At 44.2% G+C, this 20,757-nt stretch overlaps 1 protein-coding gene across 1 annotated transcript; it reads right to left on the bottom strand.

Annotated features, from left to right (window-relative positions):
• Positions 1–1,635: 1,635 nt before the first annotated feature.
• Positions 1,636–19,762, bottom strand: KCNK12 (potassium two pore domain channel subfamily K member 12; the record flags this gene model as incomplete). Its single annotated transcript, XM_080615518.1, has 2 exons — positions 1,636–2,531; positions 19,411–19,762. The coding sequence occupies 2 exons, from the start codon at positions 19,760–19,762 to the stop codon at positions 1,636–1,638; spliced, it is 1,248 nt and encodes a 415-aa protein (XP_080471644.1).
• Between the last annotated feature and the right edge of the window lie 995 nt (positions 19,763–20,757).

The raw sequence follows: 20,757 nt of genomic DNA, 5'->3' as shown, positions 1-20,757 counted from the left end.
ACTGCTATACTTCAGCTGGCAGACTCAAGTGTGCAAAACCTCAAATTAAAAGTTACTTTTCCAAGGTTAAATTCCAAAATCTTTTGCACTACTACAAATCTAAAGGAAAGCAAAAATGATGGATTCCCCAAACCCATGCAAGACAAAGTAAAGTAAGTAAACAACAGAGTAAAATATCTGTATGCAATCTCACATTATGGAAATATTTTCAAACTTTTTTAATACTCCTATTTTATTTTCATAAGCTTTTTAGTGATCAGCCTGGTACCCATGGTCTTGCCTGCTATTTTCCAAGCGGTTTTCAAGAGCAGGCCATTGTCCCTTCTCAGATGTTAAGCTTAAATTTTATTTCTTAATTTATTCTGCTGGAATCAGCAGAAGCCTTTTTATTACCTTCACAGCATTAAAGGAGTGGCAAACGACAGAGAATTTAGAGAAATGATCCAGAGCTGTGCATTTATTTCTGAAAGAGACTCGCGGCAATTCCCTTGCACCCATTTGTCATGCTGAACTAGACACTTAGACCTGGTTTGCTTCTGGTTCTTCAGCAATTTTGCTAAGACACATTAAATACGACTTAAGATAGCAGTAACAGCCACTTCTGACTTAGTAGCAACGTTTCTGGGGGAAGCCATCTGGGGGAGTTCCGAAGCAATTCTCTTCTGTATAACCTACACAGTCAGATTTGTGGGAAACAAGTACAGGGTTGGGACCCCCAAAGAACCATAAGGAAATCATTTGCATGAGTCTCTGCAATCATACTGCAGAACTAGAAGATGCAAATTTAGGACAACAGAGAGTCTACATTCATTTTAGCTACTTATTTTCATGTAAAAGTAATGAAATAAGCATTTCAGTGGTAACGCAAACACCAGAGGTGCATACTGGCTTCTCCTGCATTAAATGAAGTCAGTACCAAAGTTGACAATTGCCTGTTCTCAGTTATTCAGCAGGTAGGAATGGTTTTGCACATTTTCCTGATAATCCCCTGAAGAGTTAGGTAGCAGTAGTGTTTCAGACAAGAATGGCTAAAAACCATCATTTGTAGTCAGGGGAATTCAGCCCATTCAATCCTCTATCACTGAAGTCGGCAGCATTGTTCCAGTGAAGCACAACCACCCTAAAGCTGATGTAACTGCAGTCTCCTACATGTATGTTATATACAGGCCTGTTATGAGGAACTGCTGAAGAGCATTGGGTACAAAATTCAGGGCTGGATCCAGACTTCAACAAACCTTGAGATACTGGTTTAACCAAACCTTATCAACCCCAAGTTGAATCTGGAGCCAAACTTGCCTGCTTTATGCATTAACACAGAGTTTGGGCTCAGGCTAATGTTCTGAAGAACAACATCTTGGTTTTGACACCATCTTAATCATGCACACCATCCTTCTATAACTGCATCAGATACTGCATCAACATCCAAGTCTCTTCCAAAAATCCCTTTGGGGAAAATTGTAGCATTATGGTAAAGATGTTACTGCATATTAGAGAAGACTTACAAAACCCCCCAACTGAACACCCAATGAATACCAAAGCTGTCTCTGAAATGAAAACTTCCCAGTAGCTTACAGTGATAATTCCACCCTAACCCCCTTTATTTTTATTAAAGAAACAAAAGGAATTTCAAAAACTCTACCTAGAATCACTCGTTTCTGCCAAGCGGTTGTTCATGATGGCCAGAGCACCCACCCCTGCAGAGAAACCGTTTTGTCTCGTGTTGATACAGACATTCCTCGGGTAGCCGTTGGCCGTCTCGGACAACTGCTTTTGCAAAATGGCCAGGGAGACTTTACTGGATGCTGTGAGCTCCCTCATGGAGATCATCTCTCCAGAGAGCCTCCTCCCCTCGGTGTCGCTGTCGTACTGTCCATCAGTGTCCACTGAGATGTTGTGTCGACGCAGGCGGGCTCCTGGGGTGATGGCGTTGCGACGTCCAAGGCGGGCACTTGATTTATGGCACTTTGGGCAACATCTGCATTCGAATTTTTTCAACACCCAGTTCAAAACTTGCTTGATTACGATTGAGATGACATTAAAAAGGGAGTATATGCAACATACCCCCATTAATATAAATATGAAGTTTCCGAATCTGTATAATCCCTGATTTTGGTAAGCAGCGTTTTGGCTGCTTACCAAATCTCCAAACCCGATGGTGCTGAAGGTGACAAAGCAGTAGTATAAGGAGTCAATGTAATTCCATCCTTCCACTGCCGTGTACATTGCGGAGGCGCAGCAGGAAAGGGTAATAGCAAAAATTCCCAGGATCAGCATTACATGGTAAACGGATGGCTTCCAGCCCACGAGACTGCCCACCCCAGACATAGCTGGCCCCCTTCGGAAGTTGGGAGGTAGGAGACCACTTCTTCTCAGCTGTCTTTCATGGCATGCCTTCATGATAAACGCCAGGAGAGAGATAATGCGCTCCAAGAAGAGGTTGAAGAAAAGGATAGTCCCAGCACACCCAAAAAGGCCATAAACGATGAGGAATACTTTTCCAGCCACAGTTGCTGGTGTGGTCATTCCAAATCCTAAGGTGGAGATAAATGTATAATGTTAATGATATAGTGTTTCATGCGTAAGCTCAGGACACATAACAAAGGTCCCATCCCACTGGACAAAAGACTTGCTATTCCTAAGTCAGCTTAGGCCAACACGAAACCAAGTTTTGTTAAGAATGAAGAAGGCATCAGAAAGCTCAACAAGATGACTAAAACTCAAGAGCAAGCAAAAACTCCTCACAGAGATGAAAGGCAGCATATTACCACTCTGTAAATACAAGTGAAAGCATTCCTGACTCCAAACCTCTCTGAGGTGGGATGAGGTGAAGAGGCCATTTCTCTGCTCCCACGTGTATGAGTCAGCATGACCCGCTGGAAAGCTGAAGCCCCGTTACAAGCTGTAACCCAGTGTAACGCTTTTGTTTTCAAGGTCTGATTATACCATTCCCTGAGAAGACAAGAATTCTCATGTTGTAAAACGGGGAAAAAAACAACTCCCAAATACTGAATGCTGTTTTTAAAATAACAGCACTTTAAAGTCTTAACCAAATCCCAACTGCGATCAGCCCACCTGATACCACCACAGAAGGAAAAGCCATCAGCAAGATACCCACACTGCGGAGCCGTCTGGCAGACTGGTAATTGCAGCAGGCAAAAAACACTGCTGCACAGTTAAATAGGAAAATCAGAGTATGCAAACTCAGGAAAGAGCCAGCAGCAATATTAATTCACCTCCTCTTTACAAGAATTGTATTTTGACATTACTCATACACCTACTTTTCTATATAAGTAGTAGTGCCTTGTAGCTACAGATGCTTAAATAACTGCAAAAGCGATCTTAAACTTGCATGCAAACAGACACAGTAAGTTTGCTCCATGTTATTTACTGATACCAGTTATTTTATGAAAAATAATAACATGTATTTCACATCCTATCTCTGAAACTCAATTCTGTAACTACTGTCCTTGTCCTGCTATTCTTCCCCATAAAAATGCTCAGTTGTTCAGGCTGCTTTTATTTATTCATGGCTAAATGTGGTGCCCCATGAATAAATAACCACATTTAATCTAAATTAATGGTTTGTGAAACATCCGCATCCTGAAATATCTTTACCTTAATGTTCCATATAAATGCTGAGCAAGTAACATATTCAGGCAGGTAAATAGCAACATCTGACCACATCAATTAAAGTTTGTGAATAAAAACTTTTGGTATAGAGCATAATGATATTATTAAATCCAGTTTATTATCATGATGCAGCTTTAAACAGAAACAGAAAATTAGTTGAGATTGCTGCTTGAAATACATTGATTTATTTTTGCAATTACTCTATTTTTCTGGGTAATTTATTTGTGCTACCTGTGTGCTTCACTGATACAGCATTCTGCATTTGTTGATACAAGGATGTAAATGCTCATGAAAAGTAAACTTGGAAATATCTTTTCAATGCCAGGAAGGTGCACAAGGAAGGAGGTGGTTCTACTTTCACAACGGATCTGGCATGCTTGGGAACAACTGTGTGCCAGCAATTCGGACTATACTGCATCATCAGTTTCTTCACAGCAGAAACAGCCTTTTCTGCAAAAGACAGTGAAAAACCTGCACAGTATCACTAGAAAATAAAAAATTATCAAAGAGGTCCTCAGATTTTGTTTTCTGGACCCACAGCCTCTCTGTTTTGTCATGCTAAAAGACCACCTTTGAGCAGACCTCATGAAGCCTGCCTCAGGGTTCCAGGCTTAACATGGGTGACTGGGAAGCTCTCCTCAGTTCCTCCTCCTCTGTGCAGTGAAGCTGTTACCTGAGTCGGGCTGGTTGCTTGTAGAAGCCTGCTCATTTGATGATGAATACCCACTAGTGCCTGGTCCTTAGAAGAAGCCATGGAGCTTATGGTTGCCAGCTAAGGGTATACGGCCAGCTCGTTATGGAGAAAGCATCTGTTCTCCCATGCCTTGTCAGCAAAACATTTGAACATGTGCTTCACAGCAAGCATGTGAACATCACCATCAAAATAAATGGGTTTATTGTCACACATATGGCTAGACACATTTATTAATTAAAAAAAGAGAAATAGTGACAGTTTGGATGAAGCTGTAAATGTGCTGAAGCTTTTTAGTATTTGCTGGGGATCATTCATGAGAGGTGGTGAAGTTATATTTTTGATGAGGTTTGTTTAAGCAAGATCTTCTGAAGTAAGATTTTCTGAAGCATTATTGAGCATGTAGCTATGCAAGGTGAAAGGACCCATCACAGCCAAGAGAGTGCTAACAAATACATAAACCAGACAAAAAGTAAGACCAGGCAAACAGCAACTTCAGGTCAACAGCTAGCAGATAGAAGTGCACTTGTACTTTTTGTGCAGCGTCTTCTTTTGTTAGCTCTGTTTTTCCCTTCAGCACCACCTGGACCATAAGGCATTAGTCCTGGTATGTTCTGTACAACACCTCTGAGCTCAGCCCCTGCTCTAAAGTAAGTACATCATGTCGTCAGGGTGAAACAAATTCACCCAGAACTGACTGTGCTTCCAAGACAGATGCTCTGCATTTCTTGGTGTCCCTGACACATATTGCACAGGTACCTTGAGGTTGATTCTGTGTGGAACAGACACAGTATTTCAACCTCCCTCATGATAATTCTGCCCTAATCTACCTCACCACTTCTTGTCTCTACAAGCACTATGGCAGCATTAATTTCAGCTGCTCAATACTACTTCTCCCCAGACAAGCAGAATTAGAGATGATAAAAACTCTCAGGTAACACTTACCCTTCAGCAGCCCCTCATGGGTAAATGCTGGCCATTAACGAGTCCCTCATCCTGCCTTGCATAATAGGTTTTGTGGTTACTATCCTGCTCACCTGGATTTTTAACTCACTTAAGCTGGTGACGGAATCAAGAGGCAGTGAGACTGGACAAACTTGTGATATGCTTCCTGTTGCTCCTGCTTTCTTTTCTGTTACGTATTTTCTTATGTGTAAAAGAGGTTTGATACCAAAAGACAAAAAGGAATGGCAGCCTTAGTACCTGTGAGCTCTACTGTCAGGCCAATTGTCTTACTCTACTTTGAGATAAAAGGGAGTGACAGTTTTCCTTTAAAGTTGCCTATGTACCCAGAGACTGAAGAAAGTTTTGGTCACCCCGAAAACTGAACATAAGAAACTCTTTTAGCCTTTACCATGGCAGTGTGTCCCTGCCTCGTTCAGCCAGCCCCCCAGCTCTTCTTAACCAGGTTTCCTGCCATGGGACTTGGCTCATACAGCCAAGTCAACACAATTGAGCATCATCTTAAATCCCAGAGCACTTAAACCATGAGGCTAGCATCACCTCTGTACCATTATGTAAGTATAATGCAGTCATATTTAAAGGAATCAAAAGAAACTAAAATTGCTGAATATAACTTTTTAAACAAACAGTTTTTCAGAAATAAACAGAAACCCCCCATAACTGGAATGGTGCTTCAAGATGGGAAGAAGTTCTTGCACCGTAATGACTAAGCTCCCATACAGGACTGGTTCCTGATAGATGGGGGTTACAGAACACAGACACATAAACTAAAAGCAACCAATTTGTTTCATGTCTGTTCCACATTTGCTTTATTTCATGTCTTTCCAATACTCTTGGTTGGACTTTACTAAGTAACATACACCGTATCAAAGAACAAAATGCCATATTCCGAATTTGGGTTCTGGTGCTCCCTTCAACCCCTTTGCCAGCTGTTAATATTTCATCATCATTGCCCAATAGTCATACCTGTGTATTTCATAACTACCTTTCATTTATTCTACAGCTCCTTACCACCCAACATCCAGAAACAGTTGCCCTGGATACACGGTCACAGCTCAGAGCCAACAAAACTGCCACAGATGGAAACCTGCTGCATCCAATGCTTTCACCCTAGGAGTGAGAATTCCACAAGGCAGTTCTTCCACCTGGCTTTGCATTTTCAGACTACAAGCGAAAAACTTACTTTCCCTTTAACATCTTTGTCAGCTTGCTTTATTAAAATACCCCCCTTTGGGCTCAAACAGTAAATTTTTTTAGAGCTTTTCCATTGCTGGAGCCTTTAGTATAAATTTTGCTGTAAAATCACATCTCATCTCCTTTACATTACTCTCTGGAAACAGAGCCTCTGAACAGTAGTTGTCTCCCCAGCACTTTGTGAATTAAGACACTTTAACTTAAGACCCATGCTATGTCTGAAGATATGAGATACCACTGCAGGTTTTAGGGGTGGCCTAACCTGTATCATACGCAAACTTGCAGTCCTTGGTGACCCATGGACTGGAATAGATATCCCATGGTGAAAACGCTGAGTAACTATGTGACTCCCATAATCATAGAATGGTTTGGGTTGGAAGGGACCTTTCACTAGACCAGGTTGCTCAAAGCCCCATAATCTGTCTGTCTATCACCCATCCATCATAGAATCACAGAATATCTCAAGTTGAAAGGGACTCATAAGGATCATCCATCCACCCATCCTTGGTAAACCATTTCAAGTTGAATAAGCAGGCTGTTCCTGGCATTTCATAATTTTTCTGCAATTTTAATAACATTCTTTTAACATGGACTTTTCTGCCCAAAGCCTACAGTAAGCAGATGGTCAGAGCTCCTGTAAATCTGCTTTGTGAACCAGGGTGGGCTAAAGCAGATCTTTTTTCTCCCTAACTCCTCTAAGTGTTCGGTACCTGAAAATGTGCATACATCCATCCAATCCACCAGAGACTATGGGAAAAGATGCCTATTCTGTGACCTGAAAAATCACCATGATAAACTCAATGCACGTCCAGGTCATCGCTGTTGCTCCTTGTTACTTCCTCATCGGTGAAATACTTGTCAGGTATTTGAGACAACTGCTACTCAAAGGAGTCACACTGGCAGAACAGAGCCAGGAGATGATTAATTGAACACTAAGGAGCTTCAAGAAGCTGCAGGCAACTATTAACAGCTTTCCACAATACCAATTCTATTCTGCTTACATACAGCTGTGGACAGGTTATTGGTCATTCAAAGTGCAGCGATGTACAACATCAGTGAACACCAGAATCGATCACCCTCAGCATTTCTCTACTGGCTGTGATTTAAATCACAATGTAAAAAGTCACGGCCACACTTGCATTCCTATTTATAACATACTGGGTTTTTAAATAGTTAATAGAATTGCCAGCCTAAAATAACCAAAGCTTCCTTGAAAAGAAAAAAAAAGTGATTAACTTGGCAACCGTGATATTAAATAACTAAAAGGTGAAGCTAATAAATGGTTGTTAGTTACCAGGTGCCTGTGAAAAGTATAAAAAGAGATCGAGAGGTAACAATATTTTCCTGCAGAGGTGAATGACAAAGATGAACCTAAATTATACCCAACAGTGACTTGGTGAGGACAAGAAACAGGGCTGGACAGCAGCATGGCAGCCCCATCAGGGCAGGAATGCCAGGACTGCCCCACTTCTCTGGCAACCTGTAATTTCTGCTCATGGGCAAGTGGTCTGCAATCCCATGGGCATCCCTAAAAAGCAGAAGGATGCCATGAAGGACTGCCCTGTGGAAACGGAGCAGGAGGCACCAGCAACAGAGAGCAGTGTGATGGAGAGGGCTGTGGAGGTACGAGAGGCACTGGTGGCTGTGGTCCTGGGTTTGAAGAGGGCACTTGGGTGCCCTGGAGAGGAAATTCTGGAGGGGACAAGGTGGTGACGGATCTCTGCTATAATGGAGACAGGGCAGCCTGGGGGCTATGAAGCTGCAAGGAAACCTCCTCTGATGGGAATAAGAATCCTGACCCCAGACGCAGGGTCCTTGCATGTGGAGGGGCTGCCATGCGTGGCTGATACCCGGCCGTATCAGTAGGCAGGTGAGGAGGGGACCCTATGCCCTACAGAGAAGGTGTCACACATGATAAGAGCTGGAACAATGTATTTAGGATGAAGGATATGCTGGACCTGAGAGGACTAAGGGTGATGTTTCTTCTCAGAACCCTTGATGGGGTCTAAGGCATTCGGAGTGGCCCCTAAGATCCCCTAGGAAAGGGGAGAAGAATAACCTCCTCAGAACCTGGCTGCTGATCATAGCAGGCTTCCCAAGTGTGTTTTTCTATGCTGACACCTTCTAGATGAGCTTTCCAGGAAAGATCTTCAATTTCTAGTGAGTATTCAGGAGATGCATGTATCAGCTCAAGCAGCTTAACTTTTATGAACTTGAGTGATAAATGACCCTTAAAAAGAGAAAGACTGGAGCTTCAGCTTCACCAGCAGCAGCACTCTTGTTCTATTTATTTACTACAAGTAGGCAAGCTTATTTTTCTCAGTTGTACTGCATGTTGCCCTTTCTGTGTACAGTGTGAGAAGAAAGTGCATACCAAAGACTAAACAAGGCCACCCTTGCTCACTACTAAATGCCATTATCATAGAGACACAGCCCAATAAACACAGAAGAAGGCTGATCATCTGGTCTGGCCAAGCTTCTCTGGCACAGAACCAAGCTCAGGAAGAAGCAGAAGTGTCTCTAAATCAGTTTTACAGTTCTCTGGCTGGGGTTGGCTGCTCCTCTATGTACCTTGTGCAAGCAAATAGGGACTGACTTGCACCAAACGGGCTTGAGGCCCAGAATCTTTGGCAAGCTTATGTTTGGGTTTTCTGGTTAATCCTACTGCAACAGAACACAATTTATAACGAAGAACAGAGGCCCTCTCCAGGGGCCCCATCATCAGGAGATGATGGAGAATGAAGCTTGGAGAAGGATGAAACTCAGAAGAGAAGGAATTCAAACTGCACAAAAAAAGTCAGGACTTACAAGTTGACACGACTCTTCCTGCCTCTTGACTGTAAAGGGATGGAGATGTCATCTGGCATGACAATCTTCCTTCTATATTAATATTCCTCTCTCTATACCGTTCATAAATAAACTTTCTTCCAACACTTCAGATTTTATTGCTCTCAAATAATATAATCTTGTCTGTTAAACTCTTGGTTTACAGTTATAAAAATAAAGACTAAAACTATTTTCTTCATTTTATGCTACCTTTCTTGCACAAATCTTAAGCAAGATGATACTAAACCCTCTCTTGTTCTGTCAGTTACTCTGCCCCTTGCTACAGCGGGTGGCTCTAATGGCTTGTAAAACAGAAAGAATAGGGGTTAGTGTTGGCTACATTAGTGCTAAACCACTTCACAAAGAAAGACTTCCAGGAAAAGGGGATGAAAGCAAGACACTCCTCTGGCTGCACCCTGAATCCCTGTGAACTACCCTCAGCTCGTGCAGAGCTGATTCCACACATGATGATTGCACTGTCCTATCTCTGGTTTGCTTTCCCTCCTTATCCTAATAGCTGGGAAAAGCCATTTTGGCATGATCTTTTCTGAAATGGTGGTGGTGTTAATGATGAGAAAATATAGCCCACAGGCTCCTTTGTTGTTTGAGTAAGTTATATTACTATAGAAAAACTCTTCCTTGCACTAGAGGCTAAGGGTCTTCAAAATCTTGCATTAGCAGCTGTTGGGGCTGTATCAAACCCCTGCTCACATTCCAGATTGTGTGCAAAAGCATCTGCCTTGTCTTACTGCAGTGCCAAACCTCAGCTAAACCACAGAGGTTGCTGAGACACTATCACACACAGGAAACAGCCCTGAATTTAGAGTAACTGTTCTCAAAAATCAGCAGAAAACAAAAGCATGATAGCCAAGAAGTATACAAAGTCCATCTCAGTAACCACGGATGTACATGAAGGTATAGCTCATGGACCACAAGAGTCCAACATCTGAAGCCATACTCTGCCACCTTCCTATAGTCTTCATGCAGCTGATGATATGAACATTGTTTCAGAAGTTGACTTCTCTCACAATCTTGATTTTTCATCCTTAAAGGCTGCTTCAACTCTTATTTTCCTATGATTTTGAGAATGCTTTTTGTGTAGATAATTGTGTTTCTAAGCAACACCCTAACAGGAAAAAAATTATGCTCTGTCATTTCAAATGGAGTGTTACAAACATTAGCATTCACACCTGCTTTTGCTGTTTTTTGAAACTTGACAATGGATTTCAGGTGCCTGACTAGACCCAAGGTTGTGCAAAATGTTGGTTTTTTTGGTTTTTTTTTTTTCAACTGCACAGAGAAAAGAATAATGACTTCCAAATTATTTTGTTATAGTCTTGAGACATTATGGGCTTTGAAAGAATACTTGAACTTGCCACTCCAGTGCCAGTACATCTCACAATACTTCTCCTTTCAGGCTAAAAAATAGCGTTATCTGAATTTCACAAGTGGTCTGGGGTGTATGTCATATTTCCCCAGATAAGTCTAATAAAACAAGATGTCACTCCTGGGCTTTCTAAGCCTTACAAATGGGAAAGGCTGTCAAATGGTTTCTTCTGCCACCATTGTTTGTGAGAAGAAGCATCAGTTAGTGTATTCAGAGAACATTCATTTCTTGACAGCTGGCTCAGCTCTTCTGCTTTACAAAGAGTTAGCCTATAAAGACGGACCTATAGGATAAAAAGACCTTAAACATACAAACATCTTTTCCACTATTTGGGTTTTTTTTTTCCCCTCCACATCTCTATACAAACTTCTACAGCTGTAATTTAATTAAAGAGCTCTGATAAATCTACCTCAACTTCTTAATGGTTCAAATTTGATTTCACGAGTCCCTTATTTCAGAAGGTCCCAGCTGAATGCAAAGAAACAAATTCTCAAATACCTTTTTGCTTGAGCCGCTCTTCCAACTCATTCACAAACGCACAAAGACCTAATTTTAAGTAACTGTAATAGAAATACAGGGTGACAGGAGTGCTGACTAACCACTCATTTCTCACTTTCTATTTCTGTATTTAACTCACCCTTCCTTAGTATGCATTTCCCTTGACCACTTTCAAATTTAATGACTCTGAGCCACTTCCCCACATTATCAAGATCATTTTCTCTGAGACTGTCCCGGTCCTCGCAGTTCTGCCAGTAGCAGTTTTTGTAAATGGACAGATCATTTTATCAAACAGCTTCCTTCTGCCCCTCTCATTAAAATCATAATTTGGATTTAAGATCTTTACACCGCTGTGATTTCCAATGCTGAAGGACTTAAAAGTACATTTGGCTTCATACACACTGAGCACAAATGACACTGTACTTTTTGTCTGTCCTCAGGAGAGGGATATATTGCTTGCACAATACTCAGTGTGAGCAAAGAGCTGACAGAATATTCAATAATGAAGAACCAAAGGATTTTATCTGGTTTTCTTTTTAATTGAAATTTCCTGAATTAGTTTCTCACCCAGTTCTCATGTGCACAAGTCTCCCCTTAGCTGCTATTTGTGCTGTGATTAAATCTGCCTCCATAAGACTTAAGAATGAATATTCAGCCCATCATTTCTAAAGGGTAAGAAGCTGCAATGCTACAAGCACAGAAAGGTTAAAATTTGTTGAAGAATCACTGTGATTATGAAGGTATTGCTGCTTTTTTCATCAACGAGTACGGAGAACTCACTATGGATTTTTAAACACGGGCAATAGCAGTGCCTCACCCATGTAAGTAATACATTAACATCAAACCGCTCAATTTCTTACCTTATTCCACTCCAAAGCTTTAATTACTTGAAAAGGCTCCTAATGCTTTGCCTCATCTAATGCAATTAGATTTAATTTTCTGCTTCTCATTTGATTCAAGAGAGACTGCACTGAAACCTCCCCATGTCTACAGCTAGGTACGTACCACCCATTGCCACCAACAGACCCACTGAGCTCAGGGAGATGTATTACTTACAGTAATGACAAGAGCTGGCAACATCAGGCTTACATTTGTTATGCCTAGTGTGCCAATAAAATGAATAAGTTAGGATTTCCTCAAGCTCTTAGACTGGTCTACTATTGACTTCAGCAGAAGCAGGCTATTGAGGAGACACAAAATTAAACCTATTTGATTTGTCTGGATTGCTATGTAATTGCCCCTTAGATTATAATTCTGCTTGTTATGTCAGTATTTCCATTCACAAAAGGTTTTATTATCACTTTGAAGATGTACTGCATTCAGGATGACTGTCACGTTCCCCTAATCCTTGTCCTTACCCATCTTCTCCCAAAATGCATTCGGATATGCACTCGGAGCTGACACACTATGAAAACTGTCTCTTTTGATAAAGGTAAGCAATGCTCAGGCAGGTACAGGCTATGTTTCCATTAGTATCAAGCTGTCATCATTCTAAAAAGTGCATGATTAAATGTTCAAAGTTGGTTTTCTGTTGCTCTAACCCTGATGCTACTACAGCATGAGTAATAAAATTCTCATTGACTTCAGTATCTGCAAAGACAGGGTAATACTGCATTTATTAAAATAAAGATATGATGCTGTATTTTCAAGCACAACACCAGCAGTGCATATTGTTACATGAAGTTAATTGTCAGCAAATCTATCCTATAATTGTTCTCCTCTTCTCTCCTCTCCACGATGAAGAGCAATTAAAGTTCACATAAAAACAAGGCAGTGTGCTTGCAAAGATGACCCATCAGTAAAAGTGAGAAAGAATGATTAAGTGTGTATGATCTGTGTCAAACTAAAGACAGTTGTAGAAGGAAGAAATACTGCAAAAAGAAATGAGGGTCAACAGCAGCACTAACACCAGGGAAGAGGTCAAGTCTGATGAGGAACACAAAGAAACTGTAAAGCTTTACTTCTGAATTTTTTTGGTTGTTGTTAACTTGAAACAAAGACATCAAACAAATATTCAAAATTGAATCAAGCAAGCCAACCATCAGCAGAGGAGGGCATGCTAACCGGGAGGCAAGCAGCAGAAGCTGGAGAAATGAAGAGTGCCTGGGAAAGGCAGGTGACAGGGGAGCACTAGATGAGATTTAAGAGAATGGAAGAGGGAATATCCCCAGGAGAGAAAAGGGGGAGTGCAGAGGCTAGGGACCAGGCAGGCTCCATGGGAACACATCCTGTAGGATTTCAGGCAGGATTTGGATTTATGAGCCCTCAGCAAACAGGGCAGCTGATAAGCCCAGCAATTACAATCCCTCACTGCTATTACAGGCATGGTATCTGGTTCACAGGGTGGTTGCTTAGTGATAAAGATGGACTGGCTGGAGTCATGTGTGTAACCTCTGTGGATGGAGAGCTGTCAAAGTGGTATTCTGGCCCACCAACATTTGGTTTGCAATCACATCTCCACGCTCTGGTAAATGCATAGGGAACTGAAACACAGGTATTGGCTGCCCAGCAGGACTACCGCTGAAAACCAGACTGAGTGACGTGCCAAGTGTTCACTAAGTAGACATTGCTCCTCCAATTACCTGAGTGAATGCTGCAAAAATGGAGAAGCCTTGATTACAAACTCCAGCTTGTCTTTGTTTAGAACCTGAACCAGCACATAATAATACAAAACTTCCTCTGACTTATGAGATGTGGGACCGTATCTCATGCGATGCTGGGAATATTCTTTATTCTCTGATGTTATAGACAGGATACGGGTTTTTTTGGGTGACTACACTAAGATGCTGTGCTGCTTGACATTCAGTTTGGAGACAGCAGGTTTCAGTGCGTCAGCCGAGCACCCCAAACTCCACAGCTACAGCAAAAAAGAAGTCCAGTCTGGTTACCTTTGACTTAACATCTCCAGCCATAAAACAACAATTAGGTCTCTACCTTACTGATGTTAGTGTTCTGAAACTCTTGCTTTCATAGCTAGGGTTTAATATTTAAGAAACCTCTGAAACTCGCAGATTAAGTAATCTGAGCTGATGTGATCTGCAGGACTCAGTTTAGATGACTGAAGCACAGTAATAGCTTCATTTTCTGGGTCTGGCATAACCCTCCAAGGGCAGGTAAACCCTAAGTAGTACTGACTAAAATAATAGTTTCAGAAAACTTCTTGTCTTTTAAGAAGGCCCTTATTTAAAGCACTGGGGCTCCTTTGTGCTGCCTTCCAGAATAAAAACCCAATAAATTTAGGATCAAAATTATTTCATTGCAACCCTTCAGTGGAGATACCTCAAGTCATTTGCATAATTACATGGATGTAACCCAAATGAAGCTTCCTGTTTCTGCTCCCAACAAGAAGGCAAGCTGTGATTTAGATTACTTTTCTGCTCAGGGCACCCAACTTATGCCCACACATTTAGGAAATCCCTATCAGTGGTACCCAAAGAAGTTAATAGTCCCATGCAGCTATGGCAAGTAGAAAACATCATTATGGTGCCAAGTCTTCATCTGAGGAAAATCACTGTCGTATCAGTTGTCTCCACAGAAATATGCTGATCACTGACCTGCTGAGTGAGCATCTTGTTCTCTGTTCTTTATCAAGATTACTTGAGAAAATAACTTCTGGAAATCCACTGGCACATTGATCAAAACATTACATATGCCTAAGCAATCAGATCTGGTCACAGCACACCAAGCTGAAACTCACTCTCATGCTGGCTGCAGACCCCGTATGAGATGGCAAAGACAAATAACCTGACACTGCAGCTTAACAATACCACTTGCTCTTCCAACTGCTTTCTCATTTGGTTTTTCTTGGTTATTTTTCAACTTCAAGAAAGTCAATCCTACAGGTCACTGCGCCCTAATCTGAACCCGCTGCAAAAGCTTCCTGTACAAGCCTTGGAGAATCGCAGAGCCCTGAGAAAGCAGAACACTGATGCTGATCAGCTGCACCCTCTGGTTTGACTGTCACCCTTTGGTTTATGTTGGCCATACACACAGTGAAATTGCATTCGCAGAGAGCCAGAACCTTCCCCAGTTGCAGCTCAAATTCATATCCTGAAATACAGCAATGAAGACAGGACAAATACATTTTCCCCTTAAAATCTACAGACCATTTGGGTTATTTGTGGAATTTCTTGCCAAATTACCATCTGAACTGCCTGCTCTCAGGGGGGCTCACTCCCTAGCTCACTCCCTCCCCAGCATCTTACCATGCTCTTGCTGGGCTGTCCAACTGCCTTTTGCACATCGCTTCTATTGAATTATCACCTTCAGCACATCTGGACATCCAGATTTTCCCAGAAGACTACAACACAGAGCCAGAGGATAGTTTAGAAGTGAGTGGTACTGGTGCCTAGGTTGTGGAGCACAAGCGGAGATGATGTGCTGGGTATGCTGGGTCTCTACAGAGCAGCCAAGAAGTTCCAACCCAGCCAACATGCTAAGCAAGGACAGAGGAGCTGCTGGGAGCTAGTTAGCTGGTAGAAAACACATCTCTCATTACATGGTCTTTCTTCATGGGCTTCTAAGCCCTGTCTCTCATCTCACTGTAGGGCTGTGCCTTACCTCTTTAACAGCAGAGCATGCCCCATCCCTTTTGGTGGAATTGTCAGTCCACCCAAATACTGAGTCATTTAACTGGATACTTCAGGGATAAGGCAAGCATAAACAGTCCTGCTCACTCCTACACACTGTGACCTAAGCACCTGTAACCCTCACACACCTGTACAGAGAGAAGGTCTTTGTGCCTTTTCTTCCCAAGAGCCTTTCTCAAGTACCCACAACCCAGACATGTTCCATCCCAACACAATCCACACACAGTAAGAGTGTTTCTTAAAAACATTAGGTTGAAAAATCACTTTTACATATTGGAGTACTACTTTTGACCTAATTTTTAATGCCTGATATAGATTTCTATAAAACAATTGTATTGCTTGATGTTTGAAACGTGTGTACTTACACATAAGAAGCTTAAAATTCAAATTTATTAAGCTGATGTCTCAGTATGTTTTACTGGACAGGCACCTAAAAGAGGGAAAGAAATCTGGATGTAGTGTCTAGGCTCACGGACTGCGTTAGAAATCCAGAGCTTCAGGCACCTGGAGCTGCCTTATGTGCTATGGAGAATGAATCTGTGCTACCAGAATCTGGGGAAAACTACGATCAATTATGCTGTACTCTGCAACATTTTACCAGGAAGAAAACTGGTCTGAGTTGTGCTTTGCTTTCAGTCCTTTAACAAAGTCCTGGGGTTTTGTGATTTGAACTTTGGGAAGGAAAGAAAAAACTCAACTGAAAGTCTACTGCCAGTTAGACCAGTGACTCAAGAATAAATGTCACCTTGCTGCTCCTTAAAGAAATCAGAACAGTAGTAACTGCCTACAAAAAATACCTTTTGAAGTGAAAATAGTGACTAAGTGGTGTAGACTGACAGCAAGCCACCAGAAATTAGACTGAAGGATTTTCTTACATAGCTCTGTAAATTGGGAAGTGTCTAATGAAAAACAGACTCAACTTTTCATTCTTCAACCACAAACAATGCAATAATAAAAAAATGAATGCCCAGAGTGCTATCAAGAGGGTGATTTATGGACTGCAAGCCACTTGCTTTGTGGGCTATTCAGGGAAATGCATTAAGATCAGACTTAACATTTCACTTTTACTCTCTTCCATTTCTTAAAGACCCCACTAACATGTTTCTCACCCAGAGGGTTTGATTGTGTCCCTGTGTAATTATGGAAGATGCAGAACTGCAGCCAGGGAAGTAGAGAAGACAAAGCACCTAACGAAGGGAAGATGGTCTGCTCAGCAGAGGCTCTGCTCAAGAAGGATGGATGGAGCAGTTTTCTCCAAGCCCAATGGTGCCTAATCCTTGTGTTCACAGAAGGATGAAGAACTGGAGCCTCCTCCCCTCTGATCAGCTTACACAAAGCCCAGGAGAGCTTGCAGCCCTGTCCCTGGGTGACTATATTTTGATGGCTATATACAAAGGATTTAGTAGTTCTATTAAAACCAGTGAGAGCAGAGAGGACTTGAAAAGACGCATTCAGTTTTCTGTAAGTTGGAATCCTCTACTGATAAGAGGCTGAGTAAGCTGTGGGTGACTTAGGCTCAACAGACATCGCATCTATTTGCTGTTTGTTAAGCAGTGAGTAAGAAAGCCTTCTGATGCATCACTATGATAGGAGCATGTTTAGCTGGAGTAAGAAACTTGCTTTGACACACGTAAATGATAAAGTTGTTGAGGAAGGTAAGTTGTTTTGACTCTAGATGTCTGGCAGTTCTTGGCAAGGTTGAGTAATGACAGTGTTCTTGTCAATTAAGTGTAACATGAAGGCAGGTGGAATTGCCCAGAACCAGGATTATACGGCAAGTGAGCTGAAGAGGAACCAAATGGACTTCAGGTAGCTAGGTACATGGCCTTTGCTGTGCCCAAAGGCACAACTCAGCTTCGCTTGCAGCCACCTACTGCTCCATCTCCTCACTCAAAGCAAAACCTCACTCTACAGCAGGCTCACTGAACTCATACAAAGTACTGAAAGTAATCCAGGAGTAAGCACTAGCAGGTAATATGCCAAAGGAAGGTACTACTCAGGGGAAAACTTGGCAGGATCTGGCCTTTATTGTAGCTTAGGAAAAACAATCTTCAGCCTCAATCTTGCACATGAGAGATGTAGATGTTATTGGCTATAAAGAGAGAGCAATGCCGTACGTTGCACTACAGGAGTACAAGAAATGCAATTCTTAGTTCAGCCACTTACACCTGTCAAGATTGCCAAAACCCCTGCTGAGTTTCTCATTCCCTCCACCCAGCTACAAATGACTGCAGCCAGGGCAATGAAGTGGAGATGCAAATAAATGCTTGCAAATGAAGGGGAAACATTTTTCATTTCAATAACCACAGGGGCAAGAAGCCAGGGCTGGAAAGAAGTGAACAGATTTGCCTTTACACATTGCCTGAGTTTGCTACAGCAGGTGCAAGGAGAGTGGGTTTGTTAATACTCCAACTTCTTTTGTCTATCCATTCAGGTCAGTCATACTGATCTCTTAAAAATCATAAAATCATAGAATAGTTTTGTGTTGGAAGGGACCTTCAAAGCTCATCTAGTCCAATCCCCCTGCAGTGCGCAGAGACATCTTCAACTAGATCAGGTTGCTCAGAACCACATCCGGCCTGGCCTTGAATGTCTCCAGGGATGGTGCTTATGCTACTGTGATGAAGACAGCCTAACACTTACAATGATGTTTTAAAGACCGGACTACTGGGTATACTTGAAAAGTTAACTGAATTATTCAATGCAAAAAGTACCAACACTTGTCAACATTGCTGTAGTCACTGTCACAACTCTTTTAACCAGTCACTACTGATAACAGTTTCCAAATGTAATGAATTAAGCGCAAAAATAAGCTGTGCATTTCTGCCCCTCTAATAAAGGGACATCAATCCCTCTAATAAAGCCTGACATTTACTCTCACAAGCCCTAAGACAAGTGGCCATCAGAGAGACAAAATCAGTAAGATGTGGTGTCCACAGGGACAGGATTTCTCAAGCAACACTCTGACAGCAGCAGAAAGCCGCAGCTTTACTCCAAGTAAATTTCCCACATGACAATTCTTAATGATGCTTTTAAATACCGTAGAGTAAAAAATGGTCATTTTAGAGTAAAAAAAAAAAATTCCCAAATTCCTCTTCCTAAAAGTCCCTATTTGCGCATGAAGTGCAGCTCTTCCTAATCACATATCGGACACGAGTAACTGCGGTCAGCTGTAGCCAGGAAGGTACGGAGACTGTGTATTATGGTGCAGCTGGAAGATATTCAGTGCAGCTAACGCCTCGATTCACGTACGCATCTTAACTTGGCCAGCAGTGACCAGCTCCAACCTGAGCGATCAGGCATCGCGAAAACCTGGCTATCGCTCAGGATCCTCAGTGCCCACACCAAAAGTTTACTGGGGTCGGGGGCCGGTGCGGTCCGCAGCGAGATCCGAAGCGCAGCGCAGCGCCGGTCCCCGGCTACTCGCAATGGGGCGGGAGGTGAGACCGCGACCCCCCAACTCCGGGGTGAGGTGGATGTCAGGGACCCGGCTCTCACCGGACTGTAAGTATCCCCCCCGGCTGCCATAGCAACGCGGCAGCGCCTCTCCCCAAACTTTGGTCGCTATAACGACTGCCCCGGGGACCGCGGCCGCAGCACCCCCGGGCGGGCCCCGTCGGGGCGGCGCTCACCTATGGTGGAGACAACGGTGCCCACGAAGTAGAAGGCGCCGGGGAAGTCCCAGCGGGGCCGCAGGGCGTCGACGCGGATGCCCGCGGCCATAGCCGCCTCGTAGCTCCGCAGGAAGGCGCGCAGCTCCGGCAGGCTGATGTTGAAGATGCGGCTGAAGTTGTGGAGGGTCCGGTTCCAGCGGAGCTGCGCCGCCGCCTCCGACGGGCTCTCGAGGGCCGAAAAGACGGTGGCGCCGGCGCTCAGGTACGCCGCGATGAGAGCGGCCAGCAGCAGGAACCGCCCGTTGTCCTCGTTGAGGGGCGCCAGGCGCCGCCGGCGGCAGGAGCCCGCCGCCCCCCGCGGGGGCATCATCCGGTGCGCGGCGCGGCGGGCGCGGCGGGCGGCGGGCGGCCCCGGGCGGGGGGCGCGGGCATGGGGCGGCGCTGCGCGGAGCCCGGCGCGGCGGCTTCGCTGCAGGGGCCGCGGCTCTGAGTCATCCCCCGGCGGGGCCCCGGGGCCGCCGGCCTCGCCTGCCCGCCCTCAGCCCGACGCCCCGCGCCCCCGGGGCCGTGGGCTGCTGCGGCGCGCCCCGGCCGGCTCGCTCTGGCCATGCGGGGAGGCGGCTGCGGCGGCCCCGCCGCGGGGTAGACCGCTGCGGGGAGGCGGAGGCTCCGCACGGCGCCCGGTCGACGGCGGGCGGAGGGCGGGAGCGTGCGGCGCGGCCCCCGGGGAGCCGCATCCCCGGCGAGGAAGAGACCCCCGGCGCCGCTACCGCCCCCCGCCCGGGCCGGGACGCCGCCGCCCGTGCCGCGCCCCCAGGGTGCCGCTGCGCCCGGCCGGGGGAGGGACGGGACGGGGCGGGGCGGCCCTGCCTTACCCTGCCCTGCCCTGCGTTTCTTTTCTCTCTCTTCCCTTTCGTTGCTCTTTCCTTGCCGTTCCCTATCCTCACCGCCGCGGAACCGGACGGATGCCGGGTCCCCGGGCGCCACCGGAGATTGGGGGACAAAGCAAACGCGATTGCCCCCTCGTCAATGTGTGCAATGCGCCTTGCCCCTGCGGTCGGTTTTTAGCTTTAGAACATCCTTTCTATGCCTGGTGCCGGGAGAGGTGTTTTTTGAGGGAGCTGGTGGAGCGCTAAGTAATTAATACCAACCATTCCGAGGTGCACGAATTGTTGTTTCTGATCTGACTCCAGGTTCTGGGCTGCACGAAGTTAGACCCAAGAAAACGATAAATTTGGGAATCGGTGCCAAATGCCCATTCAATCTTAGCTAGCGGCTGAACGGTAATGTCTTTTTCCTCCAGCCGGTGGATTCTTTCTTTGCTGCTTGGCTTGGAATAAACAGTGTAGCCGAGTTCTTATCCGT

The sequence above is a fragment of the Psittacula echo genome, assembly GCF_963264785.1.
Source record: "Psittacula echo genome assembly, chromosome: 4".
Lineage (NCBI taxonomy): Eukaryota > Metazoa > Chordata > Aves > Psittaciformes > Psittacidae > Psittacula > Psittacula echo.
The sequence above is the reverse complement of the archived record's forward strand: the minus strand, read 5'-3'. Positions and strand labels throughout refer to the sequence as shown.